This window comes from Panthera onca, chromosome A1 (genome assembly GCF_046562875.1).
Source record: "Panthera onca isolate mPanOnc1 chromosome A1, mPanOnc1 haplotype 2, whole genome shotgun sequence".
Lineage (NCBI taxonomy): Eukaryota > Metazoa > Chordata > Mammalia > Carnivora > Felidae > Panthera > Panthera onca.
Window position 1 is genome coordinate 8,985,929 of NC_138339.1, and position 26,163 is coordinate 9,012,091.

At 45.3% G+C, this 26,163-nt stretch overlaps 1 protein-coding gene across 5 annotated transcripts in view; it reads right to left on the minus strand.

Annotated features, from left to right (window-relative positions):
- Nucleotides 1-26,163, minus strand: part of CTNND2 (catenin delta 2) — a 957,890-nt gene that overhangs the window by 371,234 nt on the left and 560,493 nt on the right. For 4 of the 5 annotated variants that reach the window (XM_060634364.3, XM_060634362.3, XM_078444403.2 and 1 more), the window contains exons 7-8: nucleotides 22,496-23,063; nucleotides 134-328 (exon numbers count right to left, since the gene is read on the minus strand). In XM_060634364.3, coding sequence (XP_060490347.3) covers nucleotides 134-328; nucleotides 22,496-23,063 — 763 coding nt within the window. Of the gene's footprint in view, nucleotides 1-133; nucleotides 329-22,495; nucleotides 23,064-23,341; nucleotides 23,504-26,163 lie in introns of those variants that run through there. The other variant, XM_060634365.3, reaches the window with a different exon arrangement.

A 26,163-nucleotide genomic window follows, 5' to 3' on the forward strand; every position in this document is an offset into this window, starting at 1 on the left:
TGGTGGGGAGAGAGGATGAGAAGGTGTGCGCGCACACACACACACACACACACCTTTGATGAGCTCCCGAGCAGGACCCCCCCCCCCCACCGCCTATTACGCACAGACCACCCAGGGGGGCCTGAATACACACCTGTGCTCGTGCGGTACGTGCCCGTGTGTGCTGATGGCAGAGGGTCCCCCTGGCTCTGGCTGAGACTCCTCATAGGGGGCTTCTGATAGACACGGTCCTCATAGATGGGGTCTATGTGGTGCTCTGGGGACTGCAGGGCCCGCAGTTCCGGGCCCAGGTGGCCGTGCTGGCTGCTGTACGAGGCCCGGGACCCAGCTGAAATAAGCGAACAGGAGACATTAGGACCCAACCAACATTCAGACAGAACTTGTTTTATCAAAGACATATTTGAATTTGTTTTTTGCACAGAAATGGTGAAATCTGCAGAAAATCAAATGAATAGCATGAAATGGCAGCAATATGTCAAGCTAATCAGCTTATCGGCATCACCCAGCTGCCTTGCTTTGCTCCCAAACCTGATCTCCCTATAAGGATGATAATGATTCTGAGATAAATCCACCCTGAACAGGGCTAGCGAAACATCATTTTTCTCAGCCTAACGAATGTGGCTGGCTTCCTTACTAAAGGAATCAGGCAGACAAGTCGAACCTCAAAACCTCTTCTTATCCCATAGTCCTTGCACCTTAAATTCTGCAACAGAAATTATTATGTAAAATGATGAGCAAACAAATAAACCATGATGGCAAGCCATCCGGATGTTGTTCCTGAAAAGTGAGCCAGAATTCGTTCTCATCAGCAGTTTCTTCCCGGACAATGAATGAACGGAAACGTCTGGACTTACAACAGCCTACATCTCTGAGAGAAGCAGATTGTAAAGAAACAGGTTTCCAAGTCACATTTCCTTTTACTCTTACCCTCCAAACCGAAGCACCTCATTTAGTCTACCTTCCTCTAAAAGACGGTACAAGTGGCTGTCACTAACTGGTTGAATTTGTAAACTGAGTCTGCGCGTCGCTCGCCTTGTAGTATTTGTAAATCCTTATTTGTGTCATTTCCTCGCACTGTATGGGAGGAGGTGTCGCTTTGAAACAGTGCTGTGGACCAGGGAACCTTTGCGGACCCGAGGACGGTGCATTCTGCGAGGGCTAAGAGGTTCAGCTGACACACGGAAAAGACGATGTTGACCGAGAGCCAACATTGCACCCGAGGTACGGTCAGAATCCCAGAAGCATCATCTCCACTGGGGCAGATGGGGTGGAGGACACCGGGGGACAATGAAGGATGCAGGGCAGCAAGGAGAGACGGTTATCTCATGGCGGTGAGCAGAGAACACACACAAGAACCGAACGAGGCGGAGAGCGGACTTTTGGCAAGACCCTTCGGCTAAACCTTCAAAGCCGATACCCACACGCCATGCTGGGATTTAACTGTCAGCGGCCTCTGGACAGCCCGAACTTGGGAGCTCTCCACTCCATTCTAAGCAACGGGATTTTGGAATTCCTTGATTTCAGCAGTGTCTGCGGGCAGCTCTATCTCTGTGCGGCCGTCCAAGGCAGTCACCGGTGGCCACTTTAGAGACAAGATCTTCAATGCTCAGTGACTCTGCACTGCTTCTTCAGGATCATGTAACCCCCAGGATTTTAATATTCTCACCGAGTATATTTGAGAAAAAGCCCATTCCAAAGTTTCGAAATTGCTGGCAGATAAATACACGCTTTATTAGTATATTGTACACAGGGCTGTTTTAAATTTACATAAACAAAACAGAGCATTTCTGAATGATTGAGGCAGTGCTCAGAATTCTATGAATTCAGTGTTAATAAAAATTACTGAATGTTTTGAGGAAAGGGAAGGAATAGAGCAAGTTAGTTCCTTACCTTTCCCTTTGCTAGTAATTAAATCAACTCTGATTTAGATAGCGTTCAGATGAATGATAGGTTCAAAATAACTGTTTTGCATAATTAGCTTCATTGCATCTGATTTATCAAATGCCAACATCACACTGAATATTATCTCATGTTCATATTTTCCAGGAATATATTTAAGTATGATACGCCTTGAGTTCCTGCTGTCAATTCTTCCTTCTTCTGGAGGCTTTCTTAATATTGCCAAAGACTTACAAGTGTAAAAATCAAGGAAACAGTCATTATATCCAAATGTTATATAGTTAAATGAAAGCCATCCATCACTCGTAGATTTAGAGTTATAACTTAATCATGTTCTTGATTCTAAGTCTCTAAAAACACCCAACAAGGGAACCACAAAAAGTCCTGATGATCTGAGTGGGGACAGGATGTGAGGGCCAGCATTTACTGGGCATGAGGAAATTTTTATAGAACCACGATTCAGACATTAATGACCAAGGGTCCTAGGCAAGGAGCAAGAATCTTAAAGCCTACCCTTAGCACGGCTTTTAATGGGTAATTGCAAAGATTGCAGGGATGAATGAAGTCAAAAAGGGAAGGACTGAAATGACCAAGGAAATGCGCAATACTTTTTACAAAGAGATATAGCATCAATTAAATCTGCAAATTTACAGATAACAACACTCTGCTAGTCCAGGAGGAAGCCAGCAGCACGGGGAAATAATCACGGAGCAGAAAGGGCTTGTCACGTTCCTCCACGCCACAGTTTCATTGGGTCAGAGTCCAGCAGGCACTGTTTTCATTTGACCAGCAATATGAAAGTTATTGTTTTTAGACTGATGTGCAAATAAATGTCTACATGTTAAGTTTTATATCTGTCGTTTACATGTAGCAGGCTAGTCCCTATTAACTAACAGATTGATTCATTCAACATAGGGATAAAGGTACTCAAGAAAAGTAAAGCAGGGTAAGGGGACAGCAGACAAAGTGTGGTGCATACTGTTTTGATAAGGTGGTCAAGAAAGTTCTTTTTGCTCATTTGCCATTTCAGCGGAAAACTTCCGAAGGCCAGAGAAAGCCATGATGGAGGGAGATCCACGTGGTTCCCAGACAGAGGGAACCGGCCGCAAGAGCAAAGGCCCCTCTGTAAGAAATTCATTTCACGGTATTTATAGAAGTGATTTTATCAGTACCTATTTAATCCATATTGTCTTTAAAAAGAAACACAGCGTATGGACTCTTCATGAGTTCAGACTACAATCGGTTGTAAGAACTGAACAGATTTCCTTTTTAACTCAAAATTTCACAATCACAATAGCCACATTTATATCAAAGGGATTTGGAATATTCAGTGGAAGATCACACTTAATGAGCTCATGAGAGCAGCACAATCTCTGATTGAGATTCGGCTCAAATTTACATATATATGTATGTATGTGTACACGTATATATAATACATACATATATATGTATATACATGTGTAACACACACACGCACACACATACAGCCTTTGAATTTTTGTTCCTTAGAACATGATTAATTCTCAAATCTTCATTTACTTTCCCAACAATCATCCAGGGAACTCTCTGGAAGGCTGATTCCTGGACACAGCCCCGAAAGATTAGGACTTGGTCTATTGAGCAAGGAGAGGCTGTGTGCCTCTCTTAATGGGCACCCTCTCACCTCATGATTCTACTGCAGAGATGACAGTGAGAGCCCCCCTGTTTTAGATAAAGAGAGAGAGAGGAGACAGGCATATTCAAAAGAAAGAAAGAAATGCCTAATAAGTTGTTAACATTCAATTTATCATTTCTTGCTTTCTTCTAATAATATAATTTACTACCACATTATACCAATTACTTTACCAGACAGAATGAAACAAATACATTCTGGTTTTAATTGGGACCCGTTTACATTCTTTTAGTTCTATAATATGTAAGTTATGACCCTCTAATTTAGCATGAATTCACTCGCTTTTGCAAAGAAATAAGTGTTTGCATGTTTTCATCTGGAAATATTAATATTAGGTTCTGAAGGACATACTGCCTGCCATTATCTGTTCTTTCCAAATCTGGGAGACAGTTTCAAATGCTCACTGGCAAAGGGGGCACCTGGGTGGCTCAGTCGGTTAGGCGTCTGACTTCAGCTTAGGTCATGATCTCACATGAGTTCGAGCCCTGCGTCGGGCTCTGTGCTGACAGCTCAGAGCCTGGAGCCTGCTTCGGTCGGATTCTGTGTCTCCCTCTCTCTCTGCCCCTCCCCCTCTAGTGCACGCACTCTCTCTGTCTCTCAAAAATAAATAAACATTTAAAAATTTTTTCAGGGGCGCCTAGGTGGCTCAGTCGGTTGAGCTACCGACTTGGGCTCAGGTCACGATCTCACAGTTTGTGAGTTCGAGCCCCGAGTCGGGCTCTGTGCTGAGAGTTCAGAGCCTAGAGCCTGCTTCGGATTCTGTGTCTCCCTCTCTCTCTGCCCCTGCCCCACTCATGCTCTGTCTCAGAAATAAACATTAAAAAAATTAAAATAAAATAAAATAAATTTTTTTTCAAATGCTCACAGGCAAAAATAAGAACCCAAATGATACAGCAGTCCGTTGGCCAGAGCAAGCTGACTCAGTATTTGTGAACAGGTGGCAGAGACAGGCAGTTTCATTCCTGATCTAAACAACGGTATTCAGAGGAAGAAAAGGCCAAAGTAAAATCTAGGAATTCAGGTTTCTTGAAAATTGTGAATCCAGTTCAACATCGATGTTTATTAGTAAAACTGTATCTTTGAAGTGCAAAATAGAACTTTTTTTTAAGTTTATTTATTTTGAGAAAGAAAGAGAGAGGGAGGGAGGGAGAGAGAGAGAGAGGGCAGGGTAGGGGCAGAGAGAGGGGTCGGGGGAAGAGAGAATCCCAAGCAGGCTCCATGCTGACAGCACAGAGTCCGACACGGGGCTCCAACTCACAAATTGTGAGATCGTGACCTGAGATGCAATCAAGAGTCAGACGCTTAACCAACCGAGCTACCCAGGCACCCCAAAACAGAACTTCCAAAGAGAACTGTGGTTTTTGGAATAGTAGCAGATTTTCCCCTCGCAAATTCCCACTGAACTCCTCCCGCTGAATACTCCGATATCAGCGGTTTGATCCCTGCTGATACATTGGCGTCACTAAGCAACGTGGCCAGGCAGCACGGCCCATGCAGGTAGGTAGCCTGTGCTCTGTGACAGTTTATGGCCCCGGAACAGTTATTCTGTAGACTTTGAACCTCTTAAAACTTCTAGCCCTTGATATTTGTCATTATTAATCTCAAGAGAGAAAAATGATATCAACATAAAAGCACTTTTAGGAATAAAAAAAGCCACTTTGGCTAATATTATTTCATACATGTGTGCTAAGTAAATTGCTCAAAGATGCAAATATAGCATCTCAGATCTAAGGAATACTTTACCATAATAAAGACTTGTTTAATGCTTGGTTTTTGCTTTGGACTCAACTCAAAATTCCAAAATCTCCTCCCCACTCCTATGCTAATTCACTAATTTCAGTATTTAAGAGACCCCAAAATATTTCCTATGTATCTTGAGTCAAGTCCCTGCACTAAATTTCATTTGCAAATGATCATCAATTCATTGAATTAGTTAGACATCTTATCCCACGTTGTTGTAAATGTTAAGATATATGAACACACTTCCTAGACAGGCTACCAGCCATATTTCAGACTGACATTTGGAAGGAGACTATTCATGTATATTCAATGACAAAATCTGCATTGGAGCCTAATAAGTTCAATGCAACAGGCCATCTGATGATATAAAGTGATTCTACAAAAAGTCTGGTTTGGAAACCTTTAGAAAATGCCCTTCTGTTTCATGTATTCCATGAATCCTAGATTTTCATCCGTTATGGTAACTTTGCTGTCACAAATAACGTGAATGCTCATACAGTCTCTGACCAGGTACAAAACACAGGATTTATTCCTGCAACTTGATGACGCATTTTCCAATGCAACTTAATTATGAGACCGCACCACACCTTTTACCAAATGGATACTGTATTCTGTTTGGGCTCAAATACTTTCCACCAAGCGTATCTTAAAAGTCAAAAATCACAAGTCAGGAAGTAGCATTTACGGTGCCCATGTGATCGTGTCCCTTAGAATAGCAGGTGTCCCTCATTCTTTCTAGTATTTTCTCTCTTACCACGAGCATTTCTTCTCAAGCTGTTAGAAAGCCAGGCTTCTTTTGCTCATTTCCTTTTGTGACAGGCAGGCACGAGTAAAGTAACGAGACAGCAGTAACGGGAAGTAACGGGCAATGAGAAGTCTGCTATCTTCACGTTCATAGGACGGACCACTTCTATGTTTTCTTTGCAGTGACCGGTGCTTCTGCGTCTGCACCAGAGTGGACGGCGTCCTATGGCAAAACTCAGAACTCTGAGCGAAAACACACTTGTCTAAGATGGTACAAATACTAGTGAAACACACCAGGTAAACTTAGTGGTGGCCTGGAGAGTGTCCTCATCATCTGCTTTCGGTTTATCTCAGGCTAGGTAAAGAGCTGCTCCAACGAACCAGCCATGGATTTCAGTGTTTCTCCAAACACCACTGGCACGCATCTTCTGATTAAAATCTAGGTCCTGGCTCAGGTGTGGGGGAGGCCCCGAAGTTCTGCATTTTTAACAAGTTCTCTGGCAACGTTGGTGCGGATGGTCCACACACGTACTGGTTGAGCCACGGACACGTATCTTGGTTGCTAGGGGGCTTCAACTTAGGCACCATACTGAAGCCCTGGGGACCGAACTATGGATTCCTTATCTCTCCCTGCCTTACTAAGCAAACACGATTGCAACAACAAAGGTGCAGGCCGAGGGTGCAGCCAGATGCTGACCATGCTGATGGGGCCTCAGCAGGAACATCGGCAGCTGGGTCCAGCAGGTGGCTGTGCCGGCCACCGCACGCGGGCATCGTACTGGCTGCCACGGGTTGCCTGGGCCTATAGGTCAGGCTTCCACCTGTGGGCTGCTGCAGAGTGACTAATCTCAGCTCTAGGTGGCCAAGGCTCAGACACCAAGGGGCATATAAAAGCCCATCTTTCCTACAGAGGGCAGACTTTTTACAGATGGGTGGCCAGGAATGCTTTTGCTGCTTTTGCTATGCTTCTAGGAGGATTCTGGGGAAGCAAGTCTAGGTTCCCTTCACTGCTTCGGTGCACACCTATGTAAGAGTTCGGTTCGGTGCTTCCCAACCTTGGGAGGACACACATGGCGTTCACCTGGAAGCCTTTTTAACAGTATTGATTTTTGGGGCCCCCTCCAGACTACTGAACTGGGACCTGAGGGGATGGGCCCAGGGAACAGAAGAGTTCAAACACTCCCCAGACGTTTCTAAGACAAGATCTAGCACTGGATGGTTAGGGGCAGGCCTGGTAGATTTGGGGCCAATGTAGGGTCTTGAGGAGTGCATGCCAAGGTTTGGTCCTCAGCAGAGCCCTTAAGACTGCAGATTTAAAATACAGAAATCTCATGGGGCGCCTGGGGGGGTCGGCTGGTTGAGCGTCCAACTTCGGCTCAGGTCATCATCTCACAATCTGTGGGTTCGAGCCCCGCGTGGGGCTCTGTGCTGACAGCTCAGAGCCTGTGGAGCCTGCTTCCGATCCTGTGTCTCCCTCTCTCTCCGCCCCTCCCCCACTCTCACTTTGTCTCACTCTGTCTCTCAAAAATAAATAAATGTAAAAAAATTAAAAAAAATAAATAAAATACAGAAATTTCTGTTCTTGAATGGGTGGTGGGGGGAAAGGAGTCACCCCCCTTGGAGGGAGGTGCAGGTTCTGAGCTTTGCAGGAAGGCAGCAACGCCTCTGAGAGTAAAAAGGGTACGGAATGCTTTCTGTCCACCTGTGCTATTCACTGTGCTGCAATTGACTTCCTGCTGGGAAGTCCCCCAAGTTCACAGACCGTAGACACGTACGGCCCGCAGGACATTTCCTGCCCCTCCCATCCCCTCACTTCTGTAGGTCTCCAGAAAATGTCTTCGGGTTGGACACAGCGTGGTTTTGGGAAAAGGGGCATTTAGGCTGGAAGGTGCCTGATTTTTTACATCAGGTGAGGGTGGGGTCCTTGCCGTGACAATCATGGATCCTGTGAACACGTAGGAATCTTTCTAAAAATAACTCGCGTGTAATCACAACTATTCAGATAAACGTCCCAGTGAAGCTGACAGAATGACTCCCCCAAACAGTCCATCAAGACACCCCAAATCCTTTTCAGTTGACACCTGGCAGATAAAAAATTGGCAGGGGTGAATCGTGAATTGTAGTATCTTTGTGCAGAAGGGCAACATAATGTGACCTCGGACTTGTAATTAAAGTCTTCTGACATTAACTTGTAAACAAGTGTGATCTGTGAATGTTAATTTTTACCCAGGAGGGGTCTCCTGTTTAAAATTTGCTTCGAACCCCATCTCCGCCTGGAGAGCAGCTTTGGGCAGCCACGTTCAGGGTGAAAGGGACCAGGAGCCAGGCTCACCACTATCTTATTGTCCTAATTAACTACTGATGCAGAGTGATCTACGACTCGGTGCTTTATTAATTAGTCACTTACCAGAGTTTTTAATGGCCAGTCTCATATTCACACAGATACTCTTCTCTATCAACAAGGCGGACAAAATTCGATGAGTGTCATTTTATTTCTTGACAGCTGCTTCTCAATACCCCATCAGTGCAATACGCGAACAGTACATCTGGAGTCTGGTTTCAGGACCTAATTACTATGGATAATTATGGATATTTCCATGGAAAGAAGCCTGAACAGGGCGCTCCTGACCCATCTTTTGTTGTTGTTGTTGTTGTTGTTGAGATGCAAAGCAGGACAGATAGACCAGCTTCGGCTGCAAGGGACCGGAGCTCTTCAGAATTGAAGCTGAATTTTCATTTTTTGTGTATGTGCCCCTCAAAGGGCACCGATGAAATTCTCAGTGTAAAGGCAAGGAGAAAAGTTTTATCAGACAAAAGTAGGCTTAAGTTGTTTTCTTCATTAATTGGTTTAAATATTTTGAAATATACATGAGCTAAGATGTTTTGTCAAACACAGGCCTTTTTGATCAGACTGTATTAAATATACCATAGACAGGGTGTGCAAATTCCTTTTCAAAAATTACTTAGCTTTTATAATGCAAAGTTCAGATGTATTCTCCTGTTATCATTTTTCCATTCCTTTATATATCTTACTAACACCCACAGGGAGGCCCTGGTGTTAATTCCAGAAGAAGAAGATACCATGAACTTTCAACATAATTTATGGGGGGAGAAATGGCAAGCAAATTGCTTCATAGATTACTCATTCTCTATATTTACATTTTATAAATTCTTCGTATCAACACTTTATTACATTTTCCTTATTTTACTCAACATAATATTTGGCATATAAAAAAAGGGTTTGAGAAGAGAGAGTATGCTGTGTAATAAACAGTTCTGAGGAGGATTAAAATTTTCCCTTGATTCTGTTCTGGTTAAAGGGCTTTAATGATTGTATCTGTGGGTTTTAGAATCCAATTAGTAATGTATTATATATGTATACTTATTATTTGGATACCAGTTACATTTATTTAAACATTAAATCCCTAATACAAAGCACCCGGATGAGACCGATGTGTAGTTATAATTCCCCCACCTTATTTTTAACTGTTTTCTTTATCCAAAGAAGTTACTACTAAACCACCAATTGGTGTGGCACAGTAGGCACAGTGATGGTTTTCCAGTCCAGAAATCAATCTGTGTTGACTCTTTAAGTGCAAAACAAATACTACATATTTGCAAGAAGGCTGTCAAGGTGTAGGGGGCTCTTTGGGGTCATGTCAACTATAACCAACTAATTGGCTCCGCCATGGAGGGGACTGGAGTATTATAAGCTTCTAACCAGCTGAGCTTAAGACCTGACAGTACCTGTGTGCGTGTGCGTGTGCGTGTGCGTGTGTGTGTGTGTGTGTGTATTTTCTTCATTCTAAAGAGAAATGTATACAGACTTCCCTTTTCTACATCAATTATTAAAATGAAGATTATCTTGTAAGGGGAGTTTTGACTTTATCACATTGCCAGTCCATTCTAGGGGAGCTCTAAGGTTGAAGCCAGAAACATCGGGAAATGCAGATATCATTTGGGGTACGGTATGGGCATAGCACCTCTGTAATGGCACAGCACCTGTGTGCCCAGGCACCGTCTGTAACAGCAGAGCACATGCGGGCCCAGGCACCATCTAGGAAGCCCAACAGAAAAAATCAATGCGATCACGTCTATTTGAAGATATTAGCATAGCAAGCAGAAATAGGAGGGGCCACTAGAGTCTACTGAACCAAAATAATTAATGGTTTTCCTTGGGTTCTCTTCGCTGCCAAGTTTCTACCTGCAGGATCCTGGGCACATGCTCAGAATACAGACACCACAGAATAGGAATTATCTGTTTTTATGATTTCGTCTCTACAGCTACACACACAAAGAACTGCTAGCTCTCGAGGTGAGCCTGCGACATTCCTTGGAATGCTGTCCGTGCCTCTGTTCACGCTGCAACAGGAACGTGGAAAGTACAGGAAGCCACTTTCCAAAGAATTAGGAAACTCAGAGGTGAGGACGCAGACACTTTATCTTACAGATTCTCAATATGCATTGAACCAAGTCTTTCTGGTAGCTACTGGTTAAGTTTTTAATGGTTCACTCATTCTGGGTAGAACCTGGTATTTCTCTGTATTCTCTCCGTGCTAAGCATGACTTCCGGTTACCAATGGGATATACCATTTGCACCCATAAATACTTTTACAATAGTCACTCAAAAATATTTGTTGAACGGGCTCCTGGCTGGCTATGCTGCTATGTGACTCTTGATCTTGGGGTTGTAAATTCGAGACCCACATTGGGTGTAGAGATTATCTAAAAATAAAATCTTAAGGAAAAAAAAAAGTTGTTGAATACCTACTAGAAGAGGCTTGGTGAGGAGTTCTGGAAAACTCTGAACTCTGAAAGTCCCATTAGCTGCCCTCTGGGAGCCCACAACTCCCACTATTCAAATGCTCTGCCAGGATTACAAGATACTTCAAGATACTTTCTGCTTTGTAATGTAAATAAGTTCTTTGGCAATACAGGGCACCACAACAAATACATGTAGACCCATGTGGGATTAGCCTTTAGAGATTTCAGATATTTCACGTTAGTTATCCACAGGAGATGCAAACTTTTATAGGTATATATAAAATACATACGCATATATGTGTATGTATATGTATAAATAAATGTATCTACGGTAATTTTTGTCATATTTACAATATATATAAATAATAAGAAAAAACTGTAGGTTTTATGTATACATACTTAATATATATACACACTTCATATATATATACATATATACATATATACATATATATATATATACACATATATATATATACACATATAAAGTAAACATACAGAGAGATTTTTAAAAATTACAAAATGCACCTTGGTGAGATACAGTGGCAGGTGGGATTTTGATGCAGCCTTGGTTGCAAATCGACTCCATTTTGAGAGATTTTAGGTTTTTAATTATTGAAGAGTATTTGTGCGTCTACTAAGATAGCTGGTCTCCACATCACCCCTGTGGCTTAGGTAGAAAGAAAATAAATATTTAACAGCATCGTATTTATTAAGGTGGAGCGACCAGGCAACAATCGAACTGATGCTCACGTGTGAGGTGAGTGGCAAAGCACAGATGCCCCTTTGCTCAGATTAACTGACACCTGTGACCCGCAAGGAGCGATCAGTGAAAACAGACCCAGGAATATTTTACCTTCAATGCCCTGCTGACTTGAAGTTCAGCAGCACAGAGCCTGAAGAGCAGGAGAAACCCACACCACGTGTCAGACATCAGCCAGGCTGCCCCCATTGCTGAGTGCCGGGGACCCAGCCAAGAAAATGGTCCACAGTCAGGGCGGCTGATACCCCGGCAGCACAAGAGCGAACAGTGCATCTGCAGCCTGGCTTCCAGACCTAATTACTATGTGTGTCTCCACATCTCTCCTCGCATTCTGTCATTTCCTTCCCTGATGCGGTATTATACCTAAGAGCAGTTTCCCGCAGAACTCCTATTTCTAGCTTCCACCTATCTGACCCACAGCGCTGGGAAGTAAGACGGGTGTTCAGGGTTCAGCACCTGCAAAACACCTGACTGCACATTACCTGGCCTGTTTCTCGAAGAGGAAAAGGGAACTGCGTGTGAGTTGGTTCATTTCCGGAAGCCCCCAAAGTGGTCCCGTTTCAATCCACTTCTCTTCAAACTTCACGCACACCGTCACCCTGCCTTCAATCCCTCATGTCTCGAAGATCATGTGCATGCTCCCGGGATCCTTAATCCCCAGGCACATGTACCCCTGGTGTTTATAGCAGTGCTTTCATCAATAGCCAAATTATGGAAAGAGTCCCAAGTGTCCATCAACTGATGAGTGGATAAAGAAGACGTGGTTTATACATACAATGGAAAACTACTTGGCAATGAGAAAGAATGAAATCCTGCCATTTGCAGCAATATGGATGGAACGGGAGGGTGTTATGCTAAGTGAAATAAGTCAGAGAAAGGCAGATATCATATGTTTTCACGCATTATGTGGAATTTGAGAAACTTAACAGAAGACCATGGGAGAAGGGAAGGGGGAAAAACAGTTTCAAACAGAGAGGGAGGCAAACCATAAGAGTCTCTTAAATACAGAGAACAAACTGAGGGTTGGAGGGGTGGGGGGGTGGCAGAGGAGATTGGCATTGAGGAGGGACTTGTTGGGGTGAGCACTGGGTGTTGTATGTAAGCGATGAATCATGGGATTCTACTCCTGAAACCAAAAGCACACTGTATATGCTGTATGTTAACTAACTTGACAACAAATTATATTAAAAAAAAAAAGTAGGATAAAAAAGGTGAACAGAACAAGTAAATGATGGACCCAAGCTAGTAACTGATGCACCCATGTCTGGCCTCAATCCATTCTCCCTCTTAACCATCGCCTCCTGTATTTGTGGAACTCAATGCAATGCAGGAACTATTCTTTTTTGTCAAACTGCAATTAAACTCATTATTCTTAACTTGTACTTGTTCAGCACTTAGATATTGAAATTACCCAGACTCTTTGGGACTTAGGCCAACATTCACGACTGTCAACATTTATGTGTTGAGTCCTACCTTTCCTAGTTTGCTAGCTTACTGCCCAGATGTCCCCCCCCCCAACCCTGGGGACATCTCTGCACCGTCCTGACGGTCAATATACACTGTTCTTGGGTACCACGTTTTCCTCCTGTTTTATGCCCTCATTCAGCTGAGACACACCCACTGAGTGTTGTAAATCTCCAGGCAAGGGGGCCTATATGGAGATCAATTTTATCAATACTTGCAGGACTGAAAATATTTGATTCTGCCTTTATGTGGAAAATTTGGCTAGGTATAGAGTTTAGGTTAAAAATAAGTTTCCCCCAGGGGCATCTGGGTGGCTCAGTCAGTTAAGCGTCAGACTCTTGGTTTCAGCTCAGGTCATGATCTCATGGTTCGTGGGTTCGAGCCCTTCACTGGGCTCTCCACTGAAGGCACAGAGTCTGCTTGGGATTCTCTCTCTCCCTTTTTCTCCCTCTTTCTCTCTCTCTCTCTCAAGAGAAATAAATAAACGTTAAAAAAATAACTTGCCCCCAGAACTCTGAGCACATCACCTGATTGTTCTTTGCCACCCAGTATCACTGCCTCAATCTGGTGGCATACGTGTTCTTCCTCTCCAGGGGCTTTAGGGTCTTTTATGTTGGTGCTTTGAAATTGCACGATGCAGAATGCGGAAATGCCCTGTTGCAAACATGGGGCATTTCCTATGAAGGTATAGGTCCCTCGACTCTGAGGAATTGCTCTGTATTACTTCCTTGGTAGCTTGCTTCCCTCTATTCTTTCTGGGATTTTCCTAAGTCTTGGATGTGTCTTCCATGCACTATTATTGCATCATTCTTGTATTTTCTGTCTCCTTCCCTGTATGGCGACCTTCTGAGCGATTTCCTCGACTATTTCCCACTTATTCTATCACTTTTTTTTTGTTTGGGTGGTGCTATTTTTACAGCCTATAAAGATCTTCTTGTTCTTTGATCCTCTCATGTATCACCCAGTTCTTATTTAATAAACACAAGATCTTCTTAAACCCTTCTCAGTATGGATCCAAAAGTTCTTCCTTGTTTCCTTTAATCTCTTTTATTCTGTAAATTATCTGTTTTTTCTGAGAGACAGTTCATTTTTGCTATTTTTTTTCATGTCACTAATTCTCTCCAATTCCTCAGTAATCCTTACTAATTTATCATATTTGAGAAAGAAAAACCTGCTGGCAGCTTCTTCAACTACAGCCTAAATGGAAGTATCTCCCACTAAATGCCCCTGAGTAAGGTAGGAGGGGCATACGGCCTGGCATTCCTCCTTGGGGATGAGAGAAAGAGGGTAAAGAACAGCCTGAGCCCCCTTCCAGCCCACCACCCGCATGACTGTTTGAAATAAACTTTATCTAAGCCACCGGCCGCCAAATCAGAGTCGAACTTTCTCAGACAGCCTGTCCAGTTTCAGGAGACCACCCCCATTCTTCACTTTGGAGTAAGCCATGGCTACAGGCTCATCATCTTGGCAGGAGAGAGAATATGTAAGTGGGAGCGAGCAGCAGACTTAAAACTGTATCAAGCCCTGACTTCCAGTGAATCCCTCCATCTTTAGCCCCACGTATCTCCCCAGCTTCACTCTGACAATTGAGCCTGTCCAAGGCTTTACTGAAAATCATCAGCCCACCTCTGTCATACTGACACAGCAGATTCTTGGGAGAAACTTTCAACATTTTAAGTGCTCATCACTCCTGTGTATTTTGCTTTCTAGAAAATTCCTATCATGGCTTGCTTTCGATGAGCCACAACCACTGGCCTCTGTGTTCTTGTGTCTTTGGTGGCTTACCCACTGAAATTCTGTATTTTTCAGAGGATCTGGACACAGGGGAGGCAGATGCATGGACAGAGAATGACATATGGAACCACTGTCTGAGATAAAGCATGATCAAAATCATCAAAGCGTAAGAGACACTGGAAAAGCTTTTTATAGAACTGTAGGTAAAGATGCCATTTTCCTACAAAAGTACAAAAAAGACCTGTCTGCCCCATTTCAACTAGCATGGTTGCCAATGTGGTAGGAAGGGAAGGGAAGGTATTAATTTCTGCGAATCAACAAAAGTCAGGTAGGCCTTTTGTGGCCACCTAGCATCCCAAACATTTAGTTCCAGGTTCAGCCACTAACTTACTGTAACGGGATGTTCAAATGGCAGTCTCCCTGATGCAAGTTTGCCGTGGACATAAACTGGACAGAAATCATATACCAATATGAGTATGATGAGACGCTGCATGGAGTGACTTCGCAAAGGATGTCCGATTGCCATTTCTGTGTGCCCTGCGCTCTAGGAAGACGGGGGCTGTGAGACAGCAGTCAGCAAGTCCAGAGGGGGTTTGCTGATGAGATTTCAGTAACCATCCCCTCGGAGGGAAAGCCTGAAGACAGTGGGCTTCCGTGGGACCACTTGGATGTGAGTTCCCTGCTGGAAAATGAGGTTCCAGAACTCTGGAGGGCAAGTGGTTGACAAAACAATCACTTTGTTGGTGGAAGCAGGAGAGGGTCAGCGTGTGGGACCTGGCCTGCACTCTCAGTGTCCACTGGGGTGCGGGATACCAGAAGGCAGCCTGCAGGAGAGAGACTAGATTAAATGCAGAACTAGAAAACAGCCTGGATGGGGACTGAGCTCTGAGAGCAGGAACTTCTGATGAAGATTCTGGGCCTGAGAGGCATGGCCGGCAGGGAATGCCACAGGCTTTCTGTGGCTGCGGAGGAGACCCGAGGGAGGTCTGGTTCCGGAACGCCCTGGAAGTTTTGGCTGAGAACTGGCCTTAACCGCCTTGGAGAGAAGATTAACGTGTTGGTTGATATCACAGGCTGATCACATTCTAATTAGTAAATGTAAACTAGAAATTTTTGTCTTATTTAAGGGTGAGAGGAAGGTTCGCAAAAACTGTTAGAGGATCACCTTCGGGAAATGTGATTTAAAGGACAGCAGGCACCAAGATCTCGTGCTGCATTGTGACCGCATCCCAAGCATTGGGTGTTAAACAAACTCACTCCTTACTTGAGTAGAGTTCATGTTTCCTTTGAGAACCTGACAGTGAAAACTGCAAAGCTTTTATGTGGGATTAGGCTTTTTTTTTTCTTTCTTTCTTTCTTTCTTATAGCAGGTACACCTGGAAGAATCAGCACGTCACAGAATGGAACTGAAATCACCAAGTACGCGAATTTGAGAGGCATGGCATGTGATACACTCTAAACACTGGGTTTTATGTCCGCTAGGCAGAGGTAAAAGATGAACACGTCGTGACCAAAATCCTGTCCATATTAGGCCAATCTGTATTGTAATCATTGGTTAAGAACCTACATTTAATTCATTTCGTTTTTACCTCAAAATAAGCTTCTAATGTTTGGCTTAACTTTAATACCTATTTACAACTCAGATTCCTACTTTTAATAGGATTGATTTTCCTCTAACACAGAAAATGAGAGGATCATGCTGTCTTCTTTACAAAAGGGAACAAAAATGGGTACTGGTAGAGTCATATTCAGTAAGATATTGACACATTTCTGAGATACTTTTGCTTTCTTCAAAATTACTAGTTATTTAAAAAAGCTAAAAAAACTTACACTGTATCTCTATATTCCTGGTATTTTTCTTCAACAACAAAAAATATACTGCCTCTCTGCCTTATCCTGTATATTTAAAGGTATAGAGAAGCCACGCTCAAAGTGATCTAGGTTCAAATCCTATCCCTGTCACTTCCAGCCAAGTAACCCTGGGCAAGAAACTTATCATTGAGAAACCTCAGTTTCCAAATCTGTAGAATGTGGCAAAAATCACACCTACCTCCTTAAGTTGTTGGAAACTACATGAGATACAGTTTGCAAAGTGCCTGGCATCTCGCAAATGCTTTATATTGCAGTATGGGTTTTTTTTTAACATAATTTTATTCATCATGCACAAAATGGATACATTTTTTAAACTATAAAAAAGAAAATTAAGCCACCTATCTGTCAAGAGAAAAATGTAAGAACTAGTTATGCTATTTATTTAGCCTTCTTCCCCTCAAGTATGTATGTGTGGGGGGGGCAGTTTAGACTACTAGATCTGGGAGGGTTATTCCAATGGAAGGGTTATTCCAATGCCTTCCTGTGTCTCTCTGCCTGTTTTGTCTTTTCTTTCTTTCTTTTTTTAATGTTTATTTATTTATTTTGAGAGACAGAGAGAGAGACAGAGAAAGCTCGTGAGCACGAGTGGGGGAGGAGCAGAGAGAGGGAGAGAGAGAGAGAGAGATCCCAAGCAGGCTCCACACTGTCAGCACAGAGCCTGACTCGGGGCTTGAACTCACAAACCGGGAGATCATGACCTGAGCTGAAATCAAAAGTAGGACGCTTAACTGACTTAGCCACCCAGGCACCCCTGCCTCTTTTTTCTTGTAAAAAGAAATCCTTCCTTCACTCAGTCCCTGGAATGGAGTTTTTAATGTGCAAATATGATCATGTCGGCTGTCCGCCGCAAGGATGAAATAACACAGCTTTTGCTCCTCCTCTCCTGCTCCCCTTCTCTCACCACCTGAACCATCCATTTCTCCCTCCAGAAACCCTGATCTGCTGGAAGTCTCCACCCTTACGCTCCCTACCTTCTCTCTTCTTGGACTTTGTTCCGGCTACCATTCCTCAGTGGTTCCGCTTACACCACTTAGCTCTGGAGCCACGACGTCAAGGAAGCATCAGTGGCAGACATCGAACACCCAGCATAAGATGCCCCTGCAGTATGTTCCCACAGTAACCGAAATCTGTCTTATTCCAGCACGAGGGCTAAAACTGTCCATTCGTTTATCCGTTCCGAGGCTGGGTCTCTGGAGGGCAAAGAGTATCTCTCACTCCTCTTTGTGTGTCCAACACAGAAACTGGCATGTTTTGGGGACTCAAAAGACCTGCTTTTGTCTGAAACAAAAACGAATGGCTTCTTCCTTACGAATCCAAGTTTATACGGTAGGTATTATTAAATAATACGAGTTAACTTTTACTGAGCCAGGAAAGGGGCTAGAACTTTATACACGTTATCTTATTTATGCCTGAGATTATAGAAATAGACACTGTTGTGATCCCCTGGATGAGAGAACAATGTCAAGGTGTAATATACCTAACCTTAGGGACCTCCCACAAGGCAGAGCTAGGTTTTCACTCAGGCACTGTTCTATGATGCAAAGAATTGCAAGAAGGAGGAGGAGGCGGGGGTGGGGGGAGGGGGATGAAACGTTCTAAGAGGTCTTTGGATCCTGATGACCTAACACCTGAGAAATCGTACTTTTCTAGGTTTGATCTGAATCGGGGTGTTTCCCCAGAGAGCTGGAACTCTGAGATTTCTGGCCAGACTTTTATAAAGTTTGGCTGTTGGTAAGATCCAGAGGAACATGTGGAAGCTGTGTTCTTTACCAAGCGCCCACTACCACTGAGGACTTGAAATCCTCAGACAGACTTTGAATCTCTGGAAGTGATTGTAGCTAAGCAAGGAAAACTCCCTGGAAAGGTTCTGCACGTTTTTCGTCTCCAGCTTTCCTCCTCCCGTTGTTTCTTGGGCCACCTCCTGCCTTCAGTAGGATCTCACCACCATCCTGCACTGAAATCATTCCACCAGTATCATCGAACAGTCTTCCTTTGTCTTGACCTCTTAATTGCACTAGACATAGTTTATTGATCTTCTAACCTTGAGACATGCTCTTCTCTTGGCTTCTAAGAAACGACACTGACCTACACTTCTGGTTATCTCTTTCTTTTGCTGGCTTCTTCTCAACTCCCAGACCTTTACATCTGGCGGGGGCGGTCAGAATTCAGTCCTTGGACCTCTTCTCTCTACACTGACTTCCTAGGTAATTAATGTCTTCTAGATTCATGATCTTAATATCATCCACCTGCTTATGACTCCCTCATTCAGGGGCTTCTTCTCTGAACTGACCTACAGATCCAACAGTCTGAGTTACATGTGCATTTTGATGCTGACACACAGACATCACATGTTCAAAACCAAGACCTTAACATTCACTAGCACTGCCTCAATCCCAACTAGACCTCTCTGTACCTGGCTCCACCTCAGTCCATGGGGACTCCGTTCTTCTGGCTGTTGGGGCTCCCTGAATCTTCTCTCTCCTACCATCACAACCTACTGTGTGAGATAATCTGCTCAGCTCCACCATACATATGCATCCAGATTACCCTACTTTTCATAACCTCCATTGCTGCCATCCTGGCTCAAGCCATCCTCTTTTGCTTAGATTACTGCAATAACCCTGCTGACTGGCATTCTGGCTTTTGTCCTTGATCCCTTACAATGTACTCGCCACAGAGCAGCCAGAGAGACCCTGTTACAAACTAAGGCAGCTTGTGTCACTCCTCGGCTCAAATCCTCGATGGCTCCCATGGATTGGCCACAGCGGGCATCCTCAAGTCCTCAAGGCTTACCAGTCTCTCCCTAACCTCAGCTTTCACCCTGACCCGGCTGCTCACTCTGCTGACCTCAGGTCATTTCTTTGCCCTCCTTCTCTTTGATCCACCCCCACTCGACTTCCTGCTGTTCTTCAAACATATCAGACATACCCCCATTTACCAGCGTTGGGACTTGCCAGTCTTTCTTTTCAGAATGCAGTTTCCCCAGACATCAATAGGGCCAGCTCCCTCACCTCCTTCGGGAGGAACTCAAAAGTCACCTTTTAATTAGAGCGTTCCCTGGCCACTCTACCAAAACTATTTATCTGCTGATTTTCTGTCTCCTCCATTTGAAAGGAGGCCGGGGATTTTGGTTGATATTGATCACTGCTGGATCCCCAGGGTCTTAATCAGTGCCGGTAGGTAAGAGGTACTTAATAATTATTGAATGAATTAAGTCATTCAGTAGTGAAAATCACTACCTATCCCGTAATTTGTACTTCCTGGTTATCAGTGACAAATCTTCAAAATCACAACCCTGAAAATCTAAAAGGTATTTGTCAGTCTTGACTTTCGTGGTGCTTTCAACTAGCAAACCAGGTGGATCCAAACTTTACCATGCCAGTCAGGTATGGTACGAAGCACACAGATTGAGGTATGGGGTCCCACTTGGTCAGCGCTCCAAGTGTCCTGCCTGATCTCTTGCAAATGTTAGAGTCTCTCCCCGTATCTTTTCTGGGCCACAGTTTTCTAATTCCTAAATGGGGACTATGATCTTATGCCACTCAAGTATTTATGCAGAGTTATGGAGTAATTTTAAACTCAAACACCACCAGCAGTAATTTGCATGAGAAAATCTTTAAATGGATATTTAAAAGCATGCATTTTAAACAAAATAATTCAAACATTAAACATGTTCACTGTAGCTCTAAAATTAAGAATCATCAATGGCACATTGATATTCCCCCTACCCCCGCCCCCACCGCCAGGTAGCAAAAATGAAATATGGTCAGAACATCTGAGGGGCAGATGGAAATGCAGAGGCAGCAAAGGCACGTGGGATTGTTGATCCCAGGGACGGTTTCCCTCTTTCTGGCCAGCACCTCCCTACCTCCACCCCCCACCCCCCCAACACACATACACACATCCCACATCAGATCCTAGAAACACTCATTCAAGCTTTTATAGAGAGCAAGCGATTTTCACAACATATTTACTCCTAACTTCAGGGACATACCGAGCAGTCAGACTTTCCGTCTGCCTGGTTCACACTCCCGCAAACTCTCCAACAGACCCATACTCCCCGTTTTAACTACGACGATCCAGTGGAACAATCACACGTTTAGGATGGATATATATATATACATACATATATATATATATATATATATGGATATATATATATACACACACACACACACACACACACACACACACATATACACTCAGTAGGAGAAAGGGCTAAGCTCTTGGTTTCTTTCCCCAGGTTTGCACAGGGAATGAAATGGCCATTAGCAATCGCAGGGCTCTCAGGGACTCAGGGTCCTTGCCCTGTGGCCAAGGAGGACCACACAGGGCTTCCGTCTTCTACAAGTTCTGCAGCTGGTTCCCCCTCCTTGACAAATCTAGTAACTTATTGTACAAATTCATAAAACAAAGTTTCCAAGCTTATAAACACAAAGTTGCCATACATGTCTCCTGGCCACCTTTGCCATCCAAAGTGCCAAACCTGAGTCCTTACATTTAGAGATTTTGGTCCTGCTACTGGGTTGGCATTAATGATCATCTACCTCCACAATTCTATTAAAGACAGTGGAGTGTGTGAGAGGAAATATTTTCATCTCAGTAAGCACAGCTAACATAAATCGGGGGCAGCTGAATTCCAGCCTGCATCCTGTTACCCCAGGCCAGTCCACACCAGCAATTACTGTGCTGAATTAAAGAAGCCCTCGGACACCTGCCTTCTGCATGCAACAAGTTCCTTTTTTCTTTTTTTAATCCTATTTATCTTGCAGTCATCTATTTATGTCAAGAAAGGAAACATATGATCATAGCATCTGTTACTAGAGTGACACAATTACCAAATACTTTCATAAGAGGGAAAAAAAAATCAACAATAAATCCGGGTGAGTCGTCAGGTGCTTTAGGAGACAAAACAGTCTTTCAATCACAGTGTCCCGTCTAAGCTGAACATATGGTGCTACCAGCAGAGAATCACCAGCTCAGCCTGGTCTTTGACGGGCACAACAACTACAGAAAAGTCACCTCCTCTGAACTGGCAGAGAAAAGGTTTCCTAGCACCAACCCCTCTGTGCCTACCATAAGCAGGTAACGAATTCAAGGGACTTCATCACTGGTTTACTCTATGCCCACTGTTGGAATCTATGTGTATGCAATGACAGGTCTGGAGGAATCTTTCACTTTTCCCAGTAACTAAATTTAGACTAAATAGAATAAGTTTGAAGAAATGAGAGCCATAACAAAGTAGTAACAATTCAAAGCAATTAATCCTTGGTTACTTTCTCACTACTATTGAAATCTATGTAAACTGAAAGGCTGCTTTGGGAAAAATCTTATATACACATATATATATATATAACCACCAACTGTAGGTGACTACAGGCGATCACTTGGATTCTGCGATTTTCATTTGCTTGGCTCTTTTTCTGGACATTAATCAACAGGTCTGTGTGATTCATTATTCAATACGACTGAATTGTATGGATGTCTAAGTCTTCAGATTGGGGGGAGGGAGGGAGGGAGAGAGAGATTGAGAGGGAGAGAGCCAGGGAGTGAGAGCTGGAGAAATCAGTTTGAGACACAGCATTACTTCTCAAAGAAGTAGCTGGCGCATCATAGTTGGGATACCAGCAAAGCCTAGGGACGCCCTGGCTCCCTCTCCACCCCGCACGCCGCACGCTGGCCCAGACACGCCCGGCTCGAGTTGCGCTCAAGCCGCCCCCCACCCCCACCCCCACCCCGGGCGGGGCGCTGGGGTCCCGCACGCGCCCCTACCGCGCGCCCAGGTGTCCCCCGCCCCCCACCCCGGGGCGGAGCCGCGGAAGGCGGGCCGGCGAGCCGGTTACCTGCCAGGCTGCCCGGCCTCTGGAGGGTGGCCGTGGCATACAGCTCCTGCGAGTGCTTGCTGTACTGCTCGGACGCGTGGACCAGGCGCTTGGTGGGCGACAGGGTGGCGTACGTGCCGATGGTGGAGCTCAGCTGGTGGATGGGCGAGGAGGAGATGGTGGACTGCACGGTGGGGGGCGAGGTCACGCGGATCGGGGACAGGCCGGCCGAGGACACGACGATGTTGATGGGCGAGCTGGTGCTGTAGGACTTGGCCAGGCGGCTGGGCGACTGCTTGGGCGAGGAGCCGCGCGGCGCGGCGTAGGCGGCGCCCTCGGGGGCCGAGCCGCCGCGCTGCAGCTTGGTGGGCGAGCCGCCCTGCGGCGCGGCCAGCGGGGAGCCCCCGCGCGGCGGCGCGGGCAGCGTGGAGCTCGAGTAGTAGAGCGCGGCGGCGGCGGCGGCGGCGGGCGGCGCGTCGGGCAGGTGGAAGGCGCTGCTCAGGCTGGGCGCGAACGGCTCCCGCGGCGGCGGCGGCGGCGGCGGCGCGGGCTCGGGCCCCGCCAGGTGCGCCGCGCGGCTCGTGGTGCCCTGTGCGCGGGAGAGCAGAGAACACGCGCGCTTAGCCGGCGGGAAGCCCGCCCCCCGCGCCCCCCGCGCCCCCCGCGCCCCCCGCGCCCCGGCGACGGAGCGAAACTCGCGCGCGCGGCAGGCCCGCCGAGCTGCCCTGCGCGCGGGGTCGGGACGCAGAGGCCCCCGATCTTCTCGGGCAGCGTCTTTTCGGACACGAGGGACAACCGGCCGGCAAGGGCCGGCCGACAACGGGATGGGGATCGCGTCTGGCGAGCGGGGCACACTGTTCTGCTTACATATCTAAGATGTTTCTGGAATAGCAGAGGCATCGCATTAGGCGCAGATTTTCAAAGGCCACCCGGCGGGGCCACCGGGATGCACCTGAATGCAATCACGATCCGTTCGTGGTCAAACGAGAAATCGAGGCACTGAATCCCCCACCCCCACCGTCATTTCACTGGATACAGTTTCTGCCTCCAAAATGGGCTCAGTTGCATACTTATCTGGAGAACATCAAGAGCAAACATACTTCTCAGAGTTTATTCTGTTGCTATTGCCGTGTGGATTCTTCTTTGGGGACCAGAAAAGTTAGAAGGAGGGGAAACTATTAAGTCAAAAGAAGTACCCTTAGTCTTTCAGTAGTTAAAAAAAAAAAGGGGGGGGGGGTATCTGGAGGAATCAGAGCCATTGCAAATGAAAGACTAAAAAAGCCTCCCTTTCTAGATTTTAACGCTGGGAGACAAATCTTTCAGCATCTGTCTCTCTCTAGCTGTCTTTGAAGAGCCCCCTGCAGCTGTGTCTTCAAACTGAAAGCCAGTTGCCTCTCATTTATTTACAAGAACACAAAAGACAACAAGGGCTGGGGTGGAGCTGGAGAGACGGTTGGAGGGGAAAGCAGTTTCCTTGAATCTTGTCCAGAGACAAATTTGCATTCGAATGAAAACACTACATTGTCAACCACTTCTGGGCAGGAGGTCTGGGATCTTCCAGGCTTTCCCGGAGGAGCAGAAAGGTTTTTGAGAGCGGGCTGGTGTGAAAAGGGGGTAGGACTGTGCACAGAGAGAGAAGCTGGGGAAGGAAGATTTTGAAATTAGGGGTGGGAACTGAGTGGGAAGGAGGAAGCGGGTAAGGTGGAGGGAAGGGGGGGCGAGAGCCTGAACAGATGCCATCCATTAAAAGTTTCGATGCTGCCTCTCCACCCGTTTTGGAATGGCAATTGGCAAATAACAGGCTGGGCACTTCCATCCTCGTGTGTGTGCACGCATGCGCATGCGCGCGCACACACACACACACACACACACACACACACACACACACACCATTCCATTCCATTCCAAAATTTATCTGGTTGTCAGGTTCATGGGAAGATCCCAGAGACTAAACTGAGTACAATCAAAATTCTCTATTAACGGCAGTGGGATGAGAGGAGACAGCAGTTGGTGGAGACACTGTGTGTGTACGACTGTGTGTGCATTTATATACGATGTATGTATTTTACATATCTGTGTATCTTTTAGATCAGTCCGCTGACAAAGATTCTCTCCTTGACCAAACTCTGGTGAGGCTCCTCTGAGCTCTTTTCTCAGTTAGACCCTGGCTGGGGGCCCTTCCTTGTTCACCTCTGCTTTGTTCATTTTTAGCAAGAACCCTGCTGAGTCACTTTAGCCGGAAGCCCCCATGCTCCATGCCCGGCCACCCTGCAGATCGGACCTCCTTCCTCAGGCCCCACCACCTTTCAGGTGCCTTTTGAGCACCGGGCTTGCCTTCAGCAAGTACCTGTGAGGTGAATTTAAGTCAGAATCCCCTTCCCCCTAATGTTTCCTCTTTTCTGCCCTGTGACTCCACCCTGCTCCTTGGCCATAAATCCCACTTTTCCTTGTTGAATGGACTGAGCCTAGTTCATTACCAAGGTCTCTTTTCCTCTACTACAGTTGTTTTTCTTTTTTCCTGAATAAAATCTCTATTTACCACTTTACTGCCCAGCTCTAGTTTTCCTTTAACATCACTGAGCAATTATTTTGAATTTAACGGTAGGAGTGGAAGTAAAATGTAAAATAAACTCCATAACTTTGTTCAATAATGTGTCTCCAGCAACTGGAACAAGGCCTGATCCATAGCCCAGATATCACAGATATTTGCAGAAAAAAGGGATAGTTAATAAAGCTGGTCCCAACACGTTGACACTGGGGGTGCGGAGGGGGGTTCTATGTGGAGGATGGTGGAGAAGCTCTGTAAAACTGGTGTGTTCATCCTGAAGCCCAGAGATTCATCCCAGCATCATCCAGGGTCCTAAGGGTGCTGCTCACTTCCAATGTTGCTTCCATCCAGGTACAAGTTCTGAGCATGAAATTTATACAGGCTGGGCTTCTCAAACCTGGCTTCATATTATCATGGGCAAAGGAGATTTAAAAAAAAAAAAATCTCTGTAAAAAATCTCCGTATCCATGCACTCAGAATCTCTGGAGGTGGGACTCAAGCATCAGGCTATTGGGGAGCTCTCTAGGTGACTCCAGTGTGCAAGCAAACAAGAGAACAAGTTATCCCAGAGCAATGGTTTCCCAAGTGTGCCCTTGCCTGCGGTCAGAATCAGTATACCCTTACTGAATCAGAACTTCTGGGATAGGGGCCCAGGGAGCTGTTTTAACAAGTTCCAAAGGTGATTATGGTGCTCGCTAGAGTTTACAAGCCACAGATCTAGAAGAGATTCTGATTCAGGGGTCTGGAGTGAGCCTGTGAGCCTCAATTTCCAGCAGTCTCCCGGGGAAGACAGATGCTGCTGATGTGAGAACCACCATTAAGCTGCAGACAGGGACCTCCTTCCTTCACTTTTCTTCTGGAGCTCTCCTGGGGTCTGAGCTACATTCGTTTGTGCAGAACTCAGCTGACAAGTGGCAGAAAAGCCTACAACAGGAATTTTCTCCAACCCCTTCCCACAGGAGCATAAAGAGGAGAGAGAACCCCAGAGGCTCACAAGAGCGTTCCCTGCTTATAACAGAACAGATACTTTGAGTTATGTCTTGGGTATGTAACATTAGTAACCCTATGTGACATCAGCAATGCTATCACCAAGTGGCACAATTTTTAATAAATACTAAAGTATACAAATATAAATGAAAAC